The following is a 16,344-nucleotide window of genomic DNA, read 5'->3' as shown; positions in this document are numbered from 1 at the left end:
CGGTAGAATTGCAAGAATGTTTAGTCTCAGACGTTGGATTCAGTTTTATGGTTAATGGTCAGATTCATTCAACACATTCATCCAACATAAAATGTGGCAATATTTTATGTAATACTGTTCATTTCTTGGATTATACTTCTGTTGCCAAATGTGATGGCAGTATTTCTATATTATTGTTCTAACACTGAGAAACCTCAATTTTCTATCGCGCTTATTCTCATTAAGGCCATGCGGAAATGTTACAAATGTGCAGCCCAGAACTCTTGCAGGGATGTCTGGTTGCTCAATGTTTGGATCATTCTTCTGAAACCAAATATGGTGATCATATTTTCTATATTACTGTGGGAAAAATCTTTCCATAGATTTTATGTAACGCTTCTCTTCAGCATTTTGAGCATCCTACAAAACATCAAGATGGTCAGTCCTTGGACCCCCATTCTGAGAACAAAAATATTCCTAGATTGCTGTCGTAAAAACCGGGAAGCAACTTTCTATGCATCATCATTAGCATCTCCAGTTGTACAGTGCCCCCCAGCTCCCTCAATGACATCTAGCTGGTCAATGTTTGGATTGCACCTCTGACAACTGGAGAAAATACTGGGAGATTTCCATCAATTAATTTTGTGGGGTGTTTCCTCCTTAAGGACACAGGTAACTGTCCCAGGGTTCGTCTGGATGGTCAATGCTTCTGATGTTGAAGAGATTTTGTTCAAACTTACTACAAAAAATACTGGGAGACATCCGTCCATGCATCCATTTTTCATACCAACTATGCTCCTAAGTGTCTAGGGTAGAAATCCCTTGGAGCCCACTTGTGATTTCAGATATGTTGCAACATTTTCCGTAGTACTATGGAAAACACTGGGAAATGTTTTGGGGTTTTTTTGAACACCTTGTCCTCATTAGGGTTGAAACTGGAGTAACAAAATCGAAAACAACCTCTTGAGTGTGAGGCAGACGTATGAACTACTAAGTCACATCATCCTGCTCAACTGAGAGAGTCACTCTTAGTCACTCTCAGGCAAAATGAACTGCTTCCTAATAATAAACGTACAATTGTTCATCTCCACATATTTTTGCCATGATTGTCCTTTTTATTTTCCTTTACTCTAATGGCATACTTGTTAAACTGTTTTTGTAAACTGTAAAAATGTTTTTTTAAGTTAGCATTTTGACCAATTATTGCTCATAACTAAAAAATTAATCTGTGTTCTGGTCATTTGAAATATTCTAGGCCTTTCCAGCAATCGTCTGGACCCACTGATCATTCCCGAATTGACTGACGTGTCCCCGTGGGAGCCCTTCTTGAACAGTGACACCCCTGTGGAGGAAAGCATGGAGAAAGACAGGTGAGGATGCAACATGAATCTAAATAGCATCTGTTGCCTGCCAAAGCAAAATAATGCGTGTTGGTCCTCAGGCTGAGGATGTCTGTCCCTGCTGTGTGCTAGCTTTTTGCCATGCTGCCCCACTTCCCGTGTCGAAAAACCAAAAGTGCACCATGTTGTCTCTTCTAAACTTTCCTATTTTTTTTCCTCTGTCAACTCATCTATTCTTGTCCTAATCTTTGAAACTGTGTTTTTTTGTTCCCTTCTTAGCATCACTTGTCTATCCCGTTTAATGCAGAAATGCAGGTTTATCTGGGATCGTTGCAGTTTTAGCATCCAGATTCTTGGATTTGGATTCAAATGAAGAGACACTATCTTAGCCTTGCCGCGGCTCTTTGTGTTTTCTTACTGTTACCCTGACAAGTACTGTGAAACCTTTGAAATTGTACATTATATAATTTGGCCACATTTTGGAGAGTCAAATAAAACTCTTAAAAAATGTAAACAAAAAAAAAAGCAGAAATTCTGAGGTTATGCAAGACTTCAGTAAATCCCGAAGTACTTCAGTTTAGTGATTGTTATATCCCAAAGCAGGAATTCCTAGATTGCTTGTAACTCCATCCTGCCCATCAACTAATACAGTTTCCCAGTTATTACTGAGCCACGCTATATATTGTACACTGAAGGACTGTCATGACGCACCACTGAGCAATCTCACAGAAAGTGTTGATGCGGGTCAATTATGTACATTTGTTCCCTCTATTTGAAGAGTATTTGTTATCCTTGTTGGGGGCAAATGACCACTTAGTCAGAAAGTACAATGTCCAAAACCATTTGAAGTCATTTCAAACCCGAACTGCAATTCCCTGGTTGGACTCCATGATCTAAAGATTGAACCCCAAAAAATACATTTAGCTTTTTCTTTGTCTGTGTTGTATTTGTATTTGGCGGCACGGTGGAGCAGCTGTAGCGTGTTGGCCTCACAGTTCTGAGGATCGGGGTTCAAATCCTGGCCCCAACTGTGTGAAATTGGCATGTTCTCTTTTCTCTAAGAACTCCAGTTTCCTCCCACATCCCAAAAACATGTATTTTTGGAGACTCTGAATTGCCCAAAAGTGTGATTGTGAGTGCGATTGTTTGTCTCGATGTGCCCTGCAATTGACCCCTCCGTACAGGGCACTTAACCACGCCTCCTGAAGTGACGTCACGCCACGTGCGCTGACGTAAGACAAACAGTAAAAATGGCAAATACAATACAATACATTCTGAACTGAGACAGACTCTATGCTTCTGATTTCATTCAAATCAACGATATATTATAGATTCTAAATACAATACATTCTTAACTGAGAGAGAGGCCATGCTTCTGATTTCATTCAATCATTCACACGTAGCAATGTTATGCTAGCGGAGAACGTCTCATTCATTTATACGAGACGTGTATTAAAAATCAAATTTAGGGCATATCTTCGTGCAAACAGTCTGGTTAAGCTTCGGCCGCGAGCCAGCAAGTAAGCGACACGTTTGTAAAGTCCGATCATCGTAAATATCGCTCAACAAAGAATAAGTGTGTCAATCGTTCACACGTAGCAGTGTTATGCCAGCGGAGAACGTCTCATTTATTTATACGAGACGTGTATTAAAAATCAAATTTAGGGCATATCTTCGTGTAAACACAGTCTGGTTAAGCTTCGGCCGCGAGCCAGCAAGAAAGCGACACGTTTGTGCAGTCCGATCATCGCAAAATATCGCTCAACAAAGAATAAGTGTGTCAATCGTTCACACGTAGCAGAGTTATGCCAGCGGAGAACGTCTCATTCATTTATACGAGACGTGTATTAAAAATCAAATTTAGGGCATATCTTCGTGCAAACAGTCTGGTTAAGCTTCTGGCCGCGAGCCAGCAAGAAATCAATACGTTTGTGCAGTCTGATCATCGCTAAATATCGCTCAACAAAGAATAAGTGTGTCAATCGTTCACACGCAGCAGTGTTATACTAGCGAAGAACTTCGAATTCATTTATACGAGACATGTATTGAAAATCTAATATAGGGCATACCTTCGTGCAAACATATGTGGTCTGGTTGATATTAGATGGATTTAGTTGATGATGCGGTCTTCCACAAGGTTTGATCCATCGAAGGCATTTTTCGTACTGGGTCTTCGGTTTTGAAAAGGGTACGAATCGAACTCCACCAACTCGCCTTTCAGGATACCTGTTGTCACTATTACAAAGTCCGTGACTACACCTCTTAACCATATTTTTTGTTAAATAACCCAAATACGCGATAAAACGCTAACTAAACCTATACTGGACCATTCAATGTTGTCAGAGAAAATGGCGGGAGCAAAAACGGGCTTTGGTCTATGCAGATCTCTGGCCTCTGATTGGTCAGTGACGCGGATTCGCAATATCCACGGAGGGGTCAATTGGCTGGCAACCAGTTCAGGGTGTCCCCCGCCTCCTGCCAGTTGACAGCTGGGATAGGCTCCAGCACTCCCTCAACCCTCGAGAGGATCAGTGGCTAAGAAGATGGATGGATGGATAGATGGATGGATGGAAGTACCGTAATCCTCCCAATAGTAGCTGTTCACTATTCACAAATCAGCCTAGTCTCAGCAAGTCAGAAAAACTCACCTATTTGGCCTTTTTGTTCATTGTTCATATCCTACATTACGAACATGCCCACCAGTAGGTCGCAGGGCACATATACAACAGTCATTGAGTGGGAAGTGAACCCGTGCTGCCTGCACCAAAGTCAGGTGAGTGTACCACAACATCATCAGTGACCTCTAATTTTGTAAGATGTGCTTGAAATTATGTTTAAGTGCTTTGGGGTTATTATTTGTGGTATTTTCATATTAATCTATGAATATTTCCAATTACAAAACAGTTTTGGATTAGGCCAAGGTCCTTATTTATTAGAAAAATGCAAATTAATGGGAAAAACATACCTTAGTTATTTAGCTGTATATTATTTTTATTGGAACCATGCAAAGTTTTGTGTCGGGTTTCTTGTCGTTCATCTGCTTATTTTTTTTGCCTGTTAAAGATAACTGCTTGTACGCCCGCCAGATGGACCTCCGTCAGCGTTCTTGTCACGTCCGTCTCCATTCTGTGTGCAGTTCAGTGTGGTGTCGGCAGTCTGTGTTGCGCTGAGAAGTCGAGTAGTGTCAGGTCTTGTCGCAAAAGTGTGCATAGCCGAGGTGTTAACGGTGTGGTGTGCCGTGTTTTCACAGACGCAAGACAAGGTGGGAACCTTGACTGAGTCATGGACAATGCTTCAGGCACACTACACGACACACATATACACACACATACATTAACACAAGCGCAAGTTAAGTATGGTTTCCCTGGAATTGACTTTAGCATGTCGTCGCTGTCCATTGAAAAGCTTGGATCTCCAAATTTAGATTTTATTTAATCCGGAGGGGGAATTCTAAGAAATTTGGGTTTTTGTCTCTCAAAATTACTTAATCTACAAATTTTCAGGGGGAAAAAAATCTAAAACAAAATAAAAATGTTTCTTATTTTCAGCCTCAACAGACAAATGGTTTAATTGATTTTTTTTTAATTCAGGTAAAAAAAAAAAAATGCTGTTTTTTTTTTTTTTTTTTTTTTTTTTTTAAATATTTTTAAGACCAAAATTCTATTTTAAAATGATCAAAACACCTTTGGGAGGGGGAACAAATTTTTTTTTTCTTTTATATTCCAGTTACTATGATATAGATAAAAAGCTGAAAATGAAGTCATTTTTTTAATTGAAAAAAATTAGCATTAGTGAAATACAACAAAACTTCTTTTCTAATCAGTATTGTATAACTTTTTTAAATTATTTGGCATAAAAGATAAATAGAAAACCTTTCTTGAAATGTTAGAAGAAAAAAAAAGTTTACAGATAATTTGCAATTTTCCTTTATAAAGTGAACTCGTATTTTTGGGCGATAACAATAAAATGAAAATGTGATTATCAATACAAATTTTACAATATCTTGGAGATGCATCTATTGGACAATGACAATATAAAACCTCATTTACATGTGTGACCATCTAATCTTAATGCATGTTGTTGTTTTTTTTTTTAATTTCTCTGTGATTTCTCATTCCTTCTGTCCATGTTGGGGTTTGATCCACTTTCTCCTCATCTTTCTTTCTTTTTAAACCAAATTGTCTTTTCACCCTCCTGACTTTGTCCTATGACTCTCTCTGAAATCTTTGACTTTATTTTCTCTCTCCTGGCCACAATTTTCTTCCTTTTTCTTTATTTCTTGTCCCCCACGCGTCCACTCCCTGCCCTGAAACCCACAGTAAGAAGGTCGCGCGTAGCGAGAGCGCTCGCGTGTTCCGACAGCCATCACGGCGCCGCAGCTCGGCCCGGGCCAAACAGTCCCGCTCTCGTAGCGACGTCGACCTGCAGTCGCCTCTCATCGTGACAACCGCAGCGGCAACCCTCGGCCCCCGTTTGTAAGATTGCACAGCAGGGACGGGCATGAGGCCCAAATGGAATAAGTATTTTTCATTTGCTCCACAGATAAAACCAAGCTGTGTAAAAATTAAAACATTTGAACAAGTGTTTATGAATTGATATCGGAAGAAATTGTTGTTGAATTTGGCTGGGTTTGAAATAACATTTTAACATTGGTTGTGGACAGAAAGTACTACAGTTGTGGAGATAAAAATTTAAGATAAATTACAACTGCCCACCTATTGAAGATGCCTGACAAATAAAATCGTCATGTTGAGATTTTTTTGTTTTTTTTTTTGCTTGACAAAATGAAAAATCCTTCTGTAAGTTTGGGATTAAAAATACAGTCATTTAAATTTCCTGTGACTGGCTGGCGACCAGTTTTAGGTGTTCCCCATCTCTCGCCCGAAAATAGGGATAGGCTCCAGCACACCCAAAACCCTAATGAGGATAAGAGGTGCAGAAAAATGACAGATAATTTAAATCTTACAAAACATTTGGATAATGGAAAAAGATTAAAGGTTTTGGGGGGTTTTAATTATATAAACAGAAAAATGAAAATTTGTCATTTTAATTAATTAGTTTTTAATAAAATTTTAGTAGGTGAAAATCTGACCCAAAAGTTTTCATGGAAAAAGAACTGAATAACAATAAATAATAAGTTTAAAAGTTTCAGAAATCTTTGGAATAACATAAAACAAAAACATTCAAAAATGTTTCAAAATAAGTTGATGAAAAGAAGAGAAAACAGTTTATGGAATCAAAATAAACGTTTTTAAAAAATGTTTCACAATTTAGGAGTAAAAGCAAACAAAAGTGTCTCAGAAATGTTTGTAGTTAAAATACATTTCAAAATCAATGAAAATGTTTCTGAAAAGTTTGGGATGTAAAGAATAGAATGAAAAGAATGTTGAAATGTCTCAATATGAAATTAATTCAAATTTAAGTGGTTAAGAAATGTTTGCGATAGAAGAAAGCACTTTCAAATGTTTCCGAAACTAATTGCAAAAGAAAAAAATTGGGGTTTTATTTATAAAAAATTATCACAGTTTGTATTTTTTTTGTCAAATCTTCCAAAAATTATTATAAATAATTATTTTTTGAGTAAAAAGAAACCAAGTTTTTTTCTTCTCTTGTTCTAAGATAGAAGAATAAAGATGAAAATGTTTCATAATTTTGGTGGGATCTAAAGACAAATCTAAAAACCTTCAGACAACAGAAACAGAACAAACAGAAAATAAGTGTAAGGTAAAGTGGTCGCAGCCAAATCCTTTGACTTGTGACGTCCCCACTTTGTCGTCGCCAACCTGCAGTGACGGACCCGTTCCAGTGACCGAAGGCTCCGGCTTGTCGCCTGCCAGCCCCTCCCCTCCCGAGGAGATGGAACCACGCCTGCTGGAGTTCGAGCAGGACCCGCCTAACTGGAGGTATCTGGCCTCCCGGGAAGCTCTGTCGGGCCTCAGCAAGGAAGAGACCAAGAGGCAAGAGGTCATCAACGGTGAGAAGCTACGTTCTCATGAGGTCGACCAATCCGGTGATTCTACCCCCCCCCCGCTGTACTGTGGTTCATTGTTTGCACGCAACATGATTATGTAAAGTAAATACAGTAGCCGCAAATCTGCGAAGGCGTATGATGCATTTTAAAATTTTCTCCTTCACTTGGTTTGATAAATTTGAACTTCGAACCACAAATTGCATCACGGCAACCGATGAGTGTTGACAAAATGCCAGCTGTGGGCGACCACCGAAGTGAGATGAGCAAGCAAGGAAACGAACTTGCCTTCAAAGTGGATAAATAACGTTTTGCCTCGCGTCCAGTCTCAATGTAGCGGTACTTAGTGTTAGATTTTTATTTTATTTTATTTTATTTTTTTGCCCTAAGTATTGGTGGGTGGTGTTGGCTGCTTTCACAAGTACCCAATACCTTGAAATAAGGCCAGTTTTGCTCCAATATCTTGTACCTGCCAAGGAACCTGCTGTCCAAAGGTCTCTAATTGTGACTTTCTTTCATGTTTATTCCTCAATTTCCTCTCCTAGAGTTGTTTGCCACAGAGCACGCCCACGTGCGCATGCTGAGTGTCCTTCAGATGGTCTTCTCCAAGCCTCTGGAGCGAGAGGAGCTCCTCACTGCCACTGAGCAGGCCACCATCTTCCCCAACCTGGACGAGATCATCGAAATGCACTGTGAGTTTTTTTTTTTTAACCAAGATGTGTTTTTGTAAATTTTGGTTGTTCCTCTCAAGTAAAAGGTGCCGTTGTAATTATGATAATTATGAGTGCTTTTGTGTTCATTCATAAACTCATATGATGAAGATAACGATAGCGACATTTTAAGACACTTCACACACCCGACACCTGTAAAAAGATGTCCATCTGATGTATCGTCTGATCATGGCCACAAGATTTGTCTACAAAACGCTAATATTTTAATGTTTACCCTTTCACTTATTTGTGCATCAAATGTTCATATAGGTACGATTTAGGCACAAATTTGTGAGTTCACACGGTAGGCGAATGAAGCCCACTGAATGCCTGTAAGCGCACTGCACACGTGTGAAAGCCGCCTATCCTCTTTGTCCAGATCACTTCTACGAGAACCTGAAGAAGCTTCGTCTGGAGGACAAATTTATCGTGAAATCCATCAGCACCACCGTCCTCAACAGAGTGAGATCTCGCTTTACGTTTTCTTTGCTTTTTAGAGTTACTGTCCATGAAACAGCATTCAGGTAGATAAAATGAGTCATTTAATGTTATCGCTGTGTTTGTGCATGCATCGTTTGCTGCGTGTATTTAACGTAAGGCACTTCATTGGCCAGCCAAGTTTTCCTCGGAAAGACGTTTTGTTTGTTCGTGGCAATTATAATTGTTTTTGTTTACATAATAATTATTGTATGATTATTTCCCCAGAGTGGACTGGCGCAGGAAATGAATTGGGCATTCACTAAATATTAAAAAATAATAATAATTAGAAAAATATGGCAAAATATGAGAGGAGGAGAGAGGTCAATATATTTTATCTCTATGAAAATGACTTTTTTTTTTAAAAAACAAAAAAAATATACTGCAGGCTTAAATGAAATGTGTGGCAAGACTCACACAAACATGCTTGGATGTCAGTATTTACATGTTATCACTATTACTATTACTAGCTATGACTGAAAATTGTTACATTTGGATAAAATGTATGGCGATCTGAGGAAAAGTTTGGGTTGTCTGTATTTGGACAATGTCTTCATTGGGGAAAAATATCACATTCATCACAATTGCAAGACATAATGGCATTGCCACATATCTGTACTGAGTATCAGCAAATACTTAAATGGAAGTACGTGTACTTGCTCAAAAACGTAGTATGTGGTGTATGCTTACTTTTTCCCTCAGTCATACCGAATAAGCAATCAATTAAGTTTAGCGTTGGTATTTTTGTCAAATACAGTCACATTCACTTTTACTTAACCTTGAGGTTTGCTTGTTTATCAGCTTTATCAACAACACTTTTTAAACAGTGTAACATGGGCTTGCTATATTATTGTAACCTCATCAGCATCATCGGGTGTCCCACGGGAAATTATAATATGTCACTTGAATCTGTTCGAAAACTGTTTTACGATGAATAATTTGTCCTTGTTCGTCTATATATGCTTTTGAGAACAATAAAATGCTCTTCCACTAGATGGCCAAAACTACACATTATTTTTGTTTGGTGGTGTGCCGTGAAATCCCCCCTTCCCCTTCCATGTAGAATACATGCCTCAATGATGTTTGAAAAACACTCTTGTAGATAGCAGATTTTCCTCTCATTTCTGTTTTCCTGTGCATCACAGTTTGAGGGCACAGAAGGGGAATGGTTCCAGAAGCTGGTGGCTCGTTTTTGCAGTCACCAGTCGTGGGCCCTGGACCAGATCAAGAGCAGGCAGAAGAAAGAGCCTCGCTTCAACTCCTTTATCCAGGTAAAGTACGACACACAATTACAAGCGTGACGGGCAGACAGCCATTGTAGTAGTGATGATAAATGTGAGGTGTGGTGACAGGAAGCGGAGAGCAAGCCGCAGTGTAGGAGACTGCAGCTAAAGGACATCATTCCCATCGAGATGCAGAGGCTCACCAAGTATCCGCTGTTATTGGAGAACATCGCCAAGAACACAAGTGTGTGTGTGTGTGTGTGTGTGTGTGTGTGCGTGCGTGTGTGTGTGTATGCGTGCGGGCGTGCGTGCGTGCGTGCACCCGCGTGCGTGCGTGCACCCACGCACGCGTTGTTCCACAGAAGCGGAACTGCAAGCGAGGACCCTGGTGAAGTTTACTGTCAAACTAGACATATAACAAAGGATTACACTTTGTGTATTTAAACAAACCACATCACTTTATGACAGTTAGCAAGTTTAATCCTAACACAATGCAAAACACTGTTTATGGGCGAACAAATCGAGCATTTTGTGGCAGTAGTTTGAACCCTGTCGGCAAGTTGGCAACATGGTTGGAGTAGTTTTTGATTTTCCATTAGTTACTTTTTATTACGCTTTGACGTTTTTCTTTTAAATGCAGTTACCGTAGGTTTTAGAACATGTTTTTGTTTTTTTTTTTTTTTAATTTTTGGTTGGTTGTGTGTGCGTGTACTATTTGTTCCTTTATGAACCAAACATGGAGAGCACTTGCTACCTCACTTCGTGTTTCGGGCTGAGTTGAGTGACAAAAGAAAGGGAGCCATATAAAATCCACGTAGCAGCGCCTTTTTATTTTCCGCTGCCCGATGACGTCCGCTTCTCAACGACATACAGTAAAAAAACGATTCCCAAACGACTCTAGGACATTCCTTGTAAATTTTTCTGTTAGGATGAAAAAAAAGTTGATCTGGGATCATACGCTTTCACTTTCTTTGAGTTGGCTGTTAATCTTCCCGCGAGTCACAGATGATCCCAGTGAGAAGGCGCGCATCCATCAGAGCGCCGAGTGCTGCAGGAAGATCCTCAATCATGTCAATGAGGAGGTCCAAGAGATGAAGAGCCTTCTAGTAAGAAACTTATTCAATCAATGGCAATGATGAAGCTGAGCTGAGTTAGGGCCAAATTTGTGCACGTCTACTTTATTTGTGCAGACCCTCAGGGATTACCAGCGGCGATTGGAGACGTCGGGACTCAAACCCAGTAATGAGCTTTACACTGAATATAAGGTACACTTCTTAAGATTGTGAAACAATTCCTGGGAACTGCGTCATTGTGTAGGACTGCGTGTGTTTGTGTGGCATGTGCATTTATTTTTGGATGAATGTTTGTGTAGTTGGGCGGCACAGTGGCGCAGCTCGAAAGCGTTGGCCTCACAGTTCTGATGACCCGAGTTCAATCCCCCCCCCCCCCCCCCCCCATGTGGAGTTTGCATGTTCTCCCCGTGCCTACGTGGGTTTTCTCCGGGCACTCCGGTTTCTTCCCACATCCCAAAAACATGCAACATTAATTGGACACTCTAAATTGCCCCAAGGTGTGATTGTGAGTGCAACGATTGTCTGTCTCCATGTGCCCTGCGATTGGCTGGCAACCAGTTCAGGATGTACCCCACCTCCTGCCCAATGACAGCTGGGATAGGCCCCAGCACTCCCGCGACCCTTGTGAGGATAAGCGGCTAAGAAAATGGATTGATGTTTGTGTAGTTATTCACGTGTGTATGTACTGAATGTCTCCGTGACGCTTGTACATTTATCTGTGTATTTCTCTATCAATGTGGCATGTGGTTTTATCTCAATGCGTGTTTGCATGTCTATGTCCATGTGTCTGCGTGTTGTCCATGTGTGTATCTGTGCGTGTTTCTGTGTTCATGTTTGTGGGTTGATCGCGTTGGTGTGTGTCCCTGTAATCATGTGAGCATCTGTGCGTGTATAAAGTGTGACAATCCATCTGTATTTGAAGTACTAGGTTTTCGCCTTGCAGCCTCATTTATTTTATTTTTTTGTTTTTTTTAACTATTATTTGTCAAGACTGTTTCACTGTCCACTGTCTATCGTTCCTAGAACATTGATCTGACCCAGAAGAAGATGCTGTTCGAAGGCCCTCTCAATTGGAAAGTGACCAAAGAGAAGGCTGTAGGCAAGTACACATTTGACATGCAGGGGGTTCTTGCTTTACGACAAGTTGTGCAGGATTTGTGTGTGTGTGTGTGTGTCCGTTGTGCTCAAAGAAAAATAAAAAGGCACTTCATGCACTGATTGATTCTGTGTGTCCCGGTCAGAGGTGCAGTGCGTCCTGCTGGGCGACCTGTTGGTGCTCCTGCAAAAGCAGGATGACAAGATGGTACTCAAGTGTCATAGCAAGAGCATCAACACCATGCAGGAGGGCAAGCAGATGCTCAGCCCCATCATCAAGCTGGACACGGTATTCCTGCGTGAGGTGGCTACTGGTTAGTAATTTAAAAAAAAAATTAAATGGATGAAGTTGAACAATAAAGGAAAGTTGAAAATGTTTCTGAAATGTCCGGGGAAACATTCTGGTATCTGTAGAGCACAACCATTGAAACAATTGAAAGAAAGTGCTGCAAGCACAGTGAAATGATGCAGATAGTTTTAGATTAAAAATGTCTCGGGAATTTACTGGATGTATATTTTTTTTTAATTTTTAAAAATCAAAATAAAATGCTTTCAGTGATTACATAAAAAACTGAATGTTGGTGAATTTGTGTAAAAAAAAAAAAAATCTTATTTTGGATCAAAAAGGAAAATATCTTGTAAATGTTTCAAACAACCTTGAAAAATATTTTGAGAAATGTTTTGCATGATAAATAAGGTTGTGGTGAGTTCAAAAGGGAAAAAATGTAGAAAAGGAAAAATCTGAGAATATTGAGGTACAATACTGAGAATATCTGCTGTTCTATGCTGCTTATCCTCACTAGGGTCACGCATGGGGGGCTAGGATTTGAACCCTGGTCCTCAGACATGTGACAAAGATATATTTTTATATTAAAGTAAAATATGAAATGTTTCAGAAGTGTTTTCTATGAAAGGAAAAAAGCTAACATGTTTCAGAATTGTGAGGATCCAAAGAAAAAAAATTAAATGAATTCAGAGGTCTGGGGTTCAAATCCTGTCCTCCCATTGTGTGGAGTTTGCATGTTCTCCCCGTGCCTATGTGGGTTTTCTCCAGGCACCCTAGTTTTCTCCCACATCGCAAAAACATGCAACATTAATTGGACACTCTAAAATTGTCCCAAGGTGTGATTGGCGACCAGATAGGCTCCATCACTCCCGTGAGCCTTGTAAGGATAAGCAGCTCAGAAGATGGATGGATCTACATGTGTGTGTGTGTATGTGTGTGTGTGTGTGTAACAGACTTTCACTAATTTTGGGATTTAAAAAAAATAATAACTTTTAAATCAAAAGGGAAAAAATAAAAAAAGTTTCCTGTGTTTTGGAAAGTGTAAACAAGTGTAAGATTTTTTTTTTTTAGATAAAAAGGACAAACTGGATTTTTAAACCCGGCAAATATTACTTGTAACACAGTGACGTCCTTCCAGATCTAAAGGCCTTCTACGTGATCTTCACCTGGGACAGCGGTGCTCAGATCTACGAGCTGGTGGCTCAGTCTATAGCCGAAAGGAAACTGTGAGTGCCTCTTTTTTTTTTTTTTTTTTTTTTACCTTGGAAATGCTTGACAGGCAAATAATCTTATTAACTTGCTTGAAACGGTCGCCATTGTAAAACCTTTACTTATAAACAGGTTTCATCATATAATATCCCCTGTGTATTTCCTTTTCACTTTCTCCAATTCACACTGATTTTTTTTGAGGTTGCTGGGTTTTATTTTCTAAATTTTATTGTATTGTTTGTCTATAGGTGGACTAAGGTGATAAAGTCAGCAGTGGATGATCTGAAGAAGAGTGGGGCACCCATGAGGATTACATTGCCTCCTGAAAGTGGAGCAGGATTTAGTCCTTCTGGGTAAGTGTGCTGGTTTTTGTGTGTACACTGGTGTGACTCACATGACGTTTTTGTGTCTCTTTGGTGCGTCAGGCTGAGCACACCTCAGAGCCCGACGGAGAACGGTGGTTTGAAGAGTAGCGGTGGTGAGGCACTTATTAACCATCTACAATCATTTGCGTTGTGTAGCGCTGTTGACCTCCAGCTAAAAGGTGTGTTCGTGCATCTGTGCGTGTCCCGCAGATCGTGATAAGGACAGCTTGACAGACGATAAGTCGTCCGATCCCCGGCACTCTCTGATCGACTTCCTGTCTGACAAAGGGTTCGACCTGCTCGCGCACTCCAACAGTTACCAAGAAAAGTTGGCCGACAGCGCGCTGGACGAAGGTGAGCAGCTACCTTCTTGGTGGCGGTCCGTCAGAACTTGATGACATCACTTAAAAAGCTCCTCCCCCTCGTCATCACTTAGTCATGCTGTTGAAGCGGCTGCTGGTCGGCAGCATCAGTCTGTCGGAGGACAGAGAAAACGGAGAGGAACCCAGTCTAGAAATGGACAGCTATGAATCAACAGGTACTTGCTGCGTGTTCAAGGCCTCACCTCTTTAAGGCACACATTTGTATCTTACACAAACACAACAATATGTACAGTATCTTCCGGACATGTTATGCTTTTTTGTATTAAATTACAGTTACAATATTTTTAAACTTATCAGAGTACAGTAATCCCTCACTTTTCACCGTTAATTGGTATCAGACCCACCCGCGAAAAGTTGAAAAAGTGAAGTAGGGGTAGAGGTTTTTTTTTTTTTTTTCTTCATAGGTCCTTGTCGTCTTGGTAGGGATGCCACATTATACCATAACAATGAAGCTTCCCGCGACAGTACTGTACTAATGTAGGCTGGCTTTTTTTTTTTTTTCCATTCATTCATTCGTTCATTGGTCTATGTCGTCACGCCGGGGATAGTGCATTAGTACGTAGCGATGCGGCTTCTTTGGGGGGGGTGCAGAAATCCATGATGCACTGAATCCGCGATAGGTGATTCGCGAAGTAGAGAGGGATTACTGTGCTGTGTTTTGACCAGTGCTTATACAATGAATTATTGATTTGGGGTTTAGTTCTCCTTTAAAGCATGTAGGAAGGGTAAAACTGTAAAAACTGTTTTTTAAAGCCCAAGTGTCATCCCGATAAACATTCTAAAAATAATTTTGAAATTTAAAAATTCATATAACATTATTCACTTCAATGTCTATACGAAAAAATGAATATGAGCGGAGAGCGCGTCATCCATGTGCAAAGTTGCGGAATGTCATTCGACATTCAAGTGGTCGACATATTGGGTGCATCTACTGCCCGTGATGTCACCCCAGACATTCGCCATTGAAAACGCTGTGGCCCCTACTATGGGACACGCTCCTTCAGACACGGAAGCTCTTGTCAAAGAGAATATCTCACAATCGAGTGAAGTGTCTGGGGTAATATTATCCTAATGTTTCAAGCCATATTTAAACGATATGCGGATAACTTCTAACTAACAACAGACTCCCACAGTATGTATGAGCCAGCCTGGCTGAAGTCGTGCTCATCCGCAAGGCATGGCTTCGGCGGCGGCTAGTCCGCCCACCTATGAGACACGGAAGTGCTGCCAAAGCCGTGATCGGCGGACACAGCGCCAACGGGCACATCGACACATTTAGCACCTCTGATTTATGGACGGGTATCTTTTGTCACGTCCTGAAAGGATTATGTTCTCGCCCCCCAAACTATTTTTTTTTTTTTTTAGTAGCTGTATACACACCTACTTGTCATCTGGAACCCACGGAGCTCTCGTCCTTTGCACCCGTGCAATCCATTTTTTGCGACGAACCGGGTCTCTTGCAAAATTATGAAGGGTAAATCCATCCTCCCGAGTGTTCGAGCAATATCCAGCAATACAACGAGCCGGCGTTTTGGCGAACACGAGAGAACACCAAGCTCCCTTGCCGCAGGTAAAACTGATAGACACAAACGAGTCCGCTTGAGTGCGCTACTGCCCTTAACATCACTTCCCGCTTCTTGTCGAAAACAAATCCCTTATGGCGAGAGTTACAAAAACCCATATACATCAAAATAATGTTTTGTAGTGAAAAAACGGATGGGTCCATACCAGCTGGCGTTATTTCATTAATGACATACTAAAAATCATCCATTTCATGACAGTGGCACTTTAAATATATATATGATCTCAAGCATGGATTTTCGCCCATATCGAGTGGGTCTCAAACGAACAAGGGTTCATGTATGTAATTTGACTGGTCAGCTAATAGAGCCTTTACGTTCATAGAAGGCCAGCCAACAGAGCGTGAACCAGAGGAGGAGAAGGAAAGTCTCGGCGCCAAAAAGGACGAGGAGAGCCTCCCCTCTGACACGGCCAAGCTGGTGTTGTCCCCGGAGAGGATGGAACAAGTGTGTCGGCGGCTCGTCAGCTTGGAGGGGCAAGTAAAGAGACTGCAGGTGATTTGGAGATGGGAAATAATGTTTAGGGTTGCAAGGGAGATGACTTAACTTGGGGCCAAAAGAGAGAAAAAGTCATTTAAGCGCTTGTAGTTGTCACCGCTGTAAATTGCCTGGAGAAATAGGTTTTTGGTGAAAAGGGCTAAGTGTGACAGAGTTTG

General features: G+C 40.7%; 1 protein-coding gene across 5 annotated transcripts in view; it reads left to right on the top strand.

Annotated features, from left to right (window-relative positions):
* arhgef1b (Rho guanine nucleotide exchange factor (GEF) 1b) overlaps nucleotides 1-16,344 on the top strand; it is a 67,187-nt gene that overhangs the window by 47,573 nt on the left and 3,270 nt on the right. For 4 of the 5 annotated variants that reach the window (XM_061819106.1, XM_061819107.1, XM_061819104.1 and 1 more), the window contains 18 exons: nucleotides 1,235-1,349; nucleotides 4,570-4,581; nucleotides 5,639-5,794; nucleotides 7,109-7,293; nucleotides 7,833-7,979; nucleotides 8,377-8,459; nucleotides 9,620-9,745; nucleotides 9,827-9,941; nucleotides 10,703-10,803; nucleotides 10,888-10,962; nucleotides 11,794-11,869; nucleotides 12,012-12,179; nucleotides 13,290-13,377; nucleotides 13,609-13,713; nucleotides 13,786-13,838; nucleotides 13,936-14,079; nucleotides 14,162-14,263; nucleotides 16,014-16,183. In XM_061819106.1, coding sequence (XP_061675090.1) covers nucleotides 1,235-1,349; nucleotides 4,570-4,581; nucleotides 5,639-5,794; nucleotides 7,109-7,293; nucleotides 7,833-7,979; nucleotides 8,377-8,459; nucleotides 9,620-9,745; nucleotides 9,827-9,941; nucleotides 10,703-10,803; nucleotides 10,888-10,962; nucleotides 11,794-11,869; nucleotides 12,012-12,179; nucleotides 13,290-13,377; nucleotides 13,609-13,713; nucleotides 13,786-13,838; nucleotides 13,936-14,079; nucleotides 14,162-14,263; nucleotides 16,014-16,183 — 2,021 coding nt within the window. The remainder of the gene's footprint in view (nucleotides 1-1,234; nucleotides 1,350-4,569; nucleotides 4,582-5,638; nucleotides 5,795-7,108; nucleotides 7,294-7,832; nucleotides 7,980-8,376; nucleotides 8,460-9,619; nucleotides 9,746-9,826; nucleotides 9,942-10,702; nucleotides 10,804-10,887; nucleotides 10,963-11,793; nucleotides 11,870-12,011; nucleotides 12,180-13,289; nucleotides 13,378-13,608; nucleotides 13,714-13,785; nucleotides 13,839-13,935; nucleotides 14,080-14,161; nucleotides 14,264-16,013; nucleotides 16,184-16,344) is intronic. The other variant, XM_061819108.1, reaches the window with a different exon arrangement.

The sequence above is a fragment of the Syngnathoides biaculeatus genome, chromosome 5, assembly GCF_019802595.1.
Source record: "Syngnathoides biaculeatus isolate LvHL_M chromosome 5, ASM1980259v1, whole genome shotgun sequence".
NCBI classification, from domain to species: domain Eukaryota; kingdom Metazoa; phylum Chordata; class Actinopteri; order Syngnathiformes; family Syngnathidae; genus Syngnathoides; species Syngnathoides biaculeatus.
This window is presented reverse-complemented; position numbering and strand designations above follow the sequence as displayed.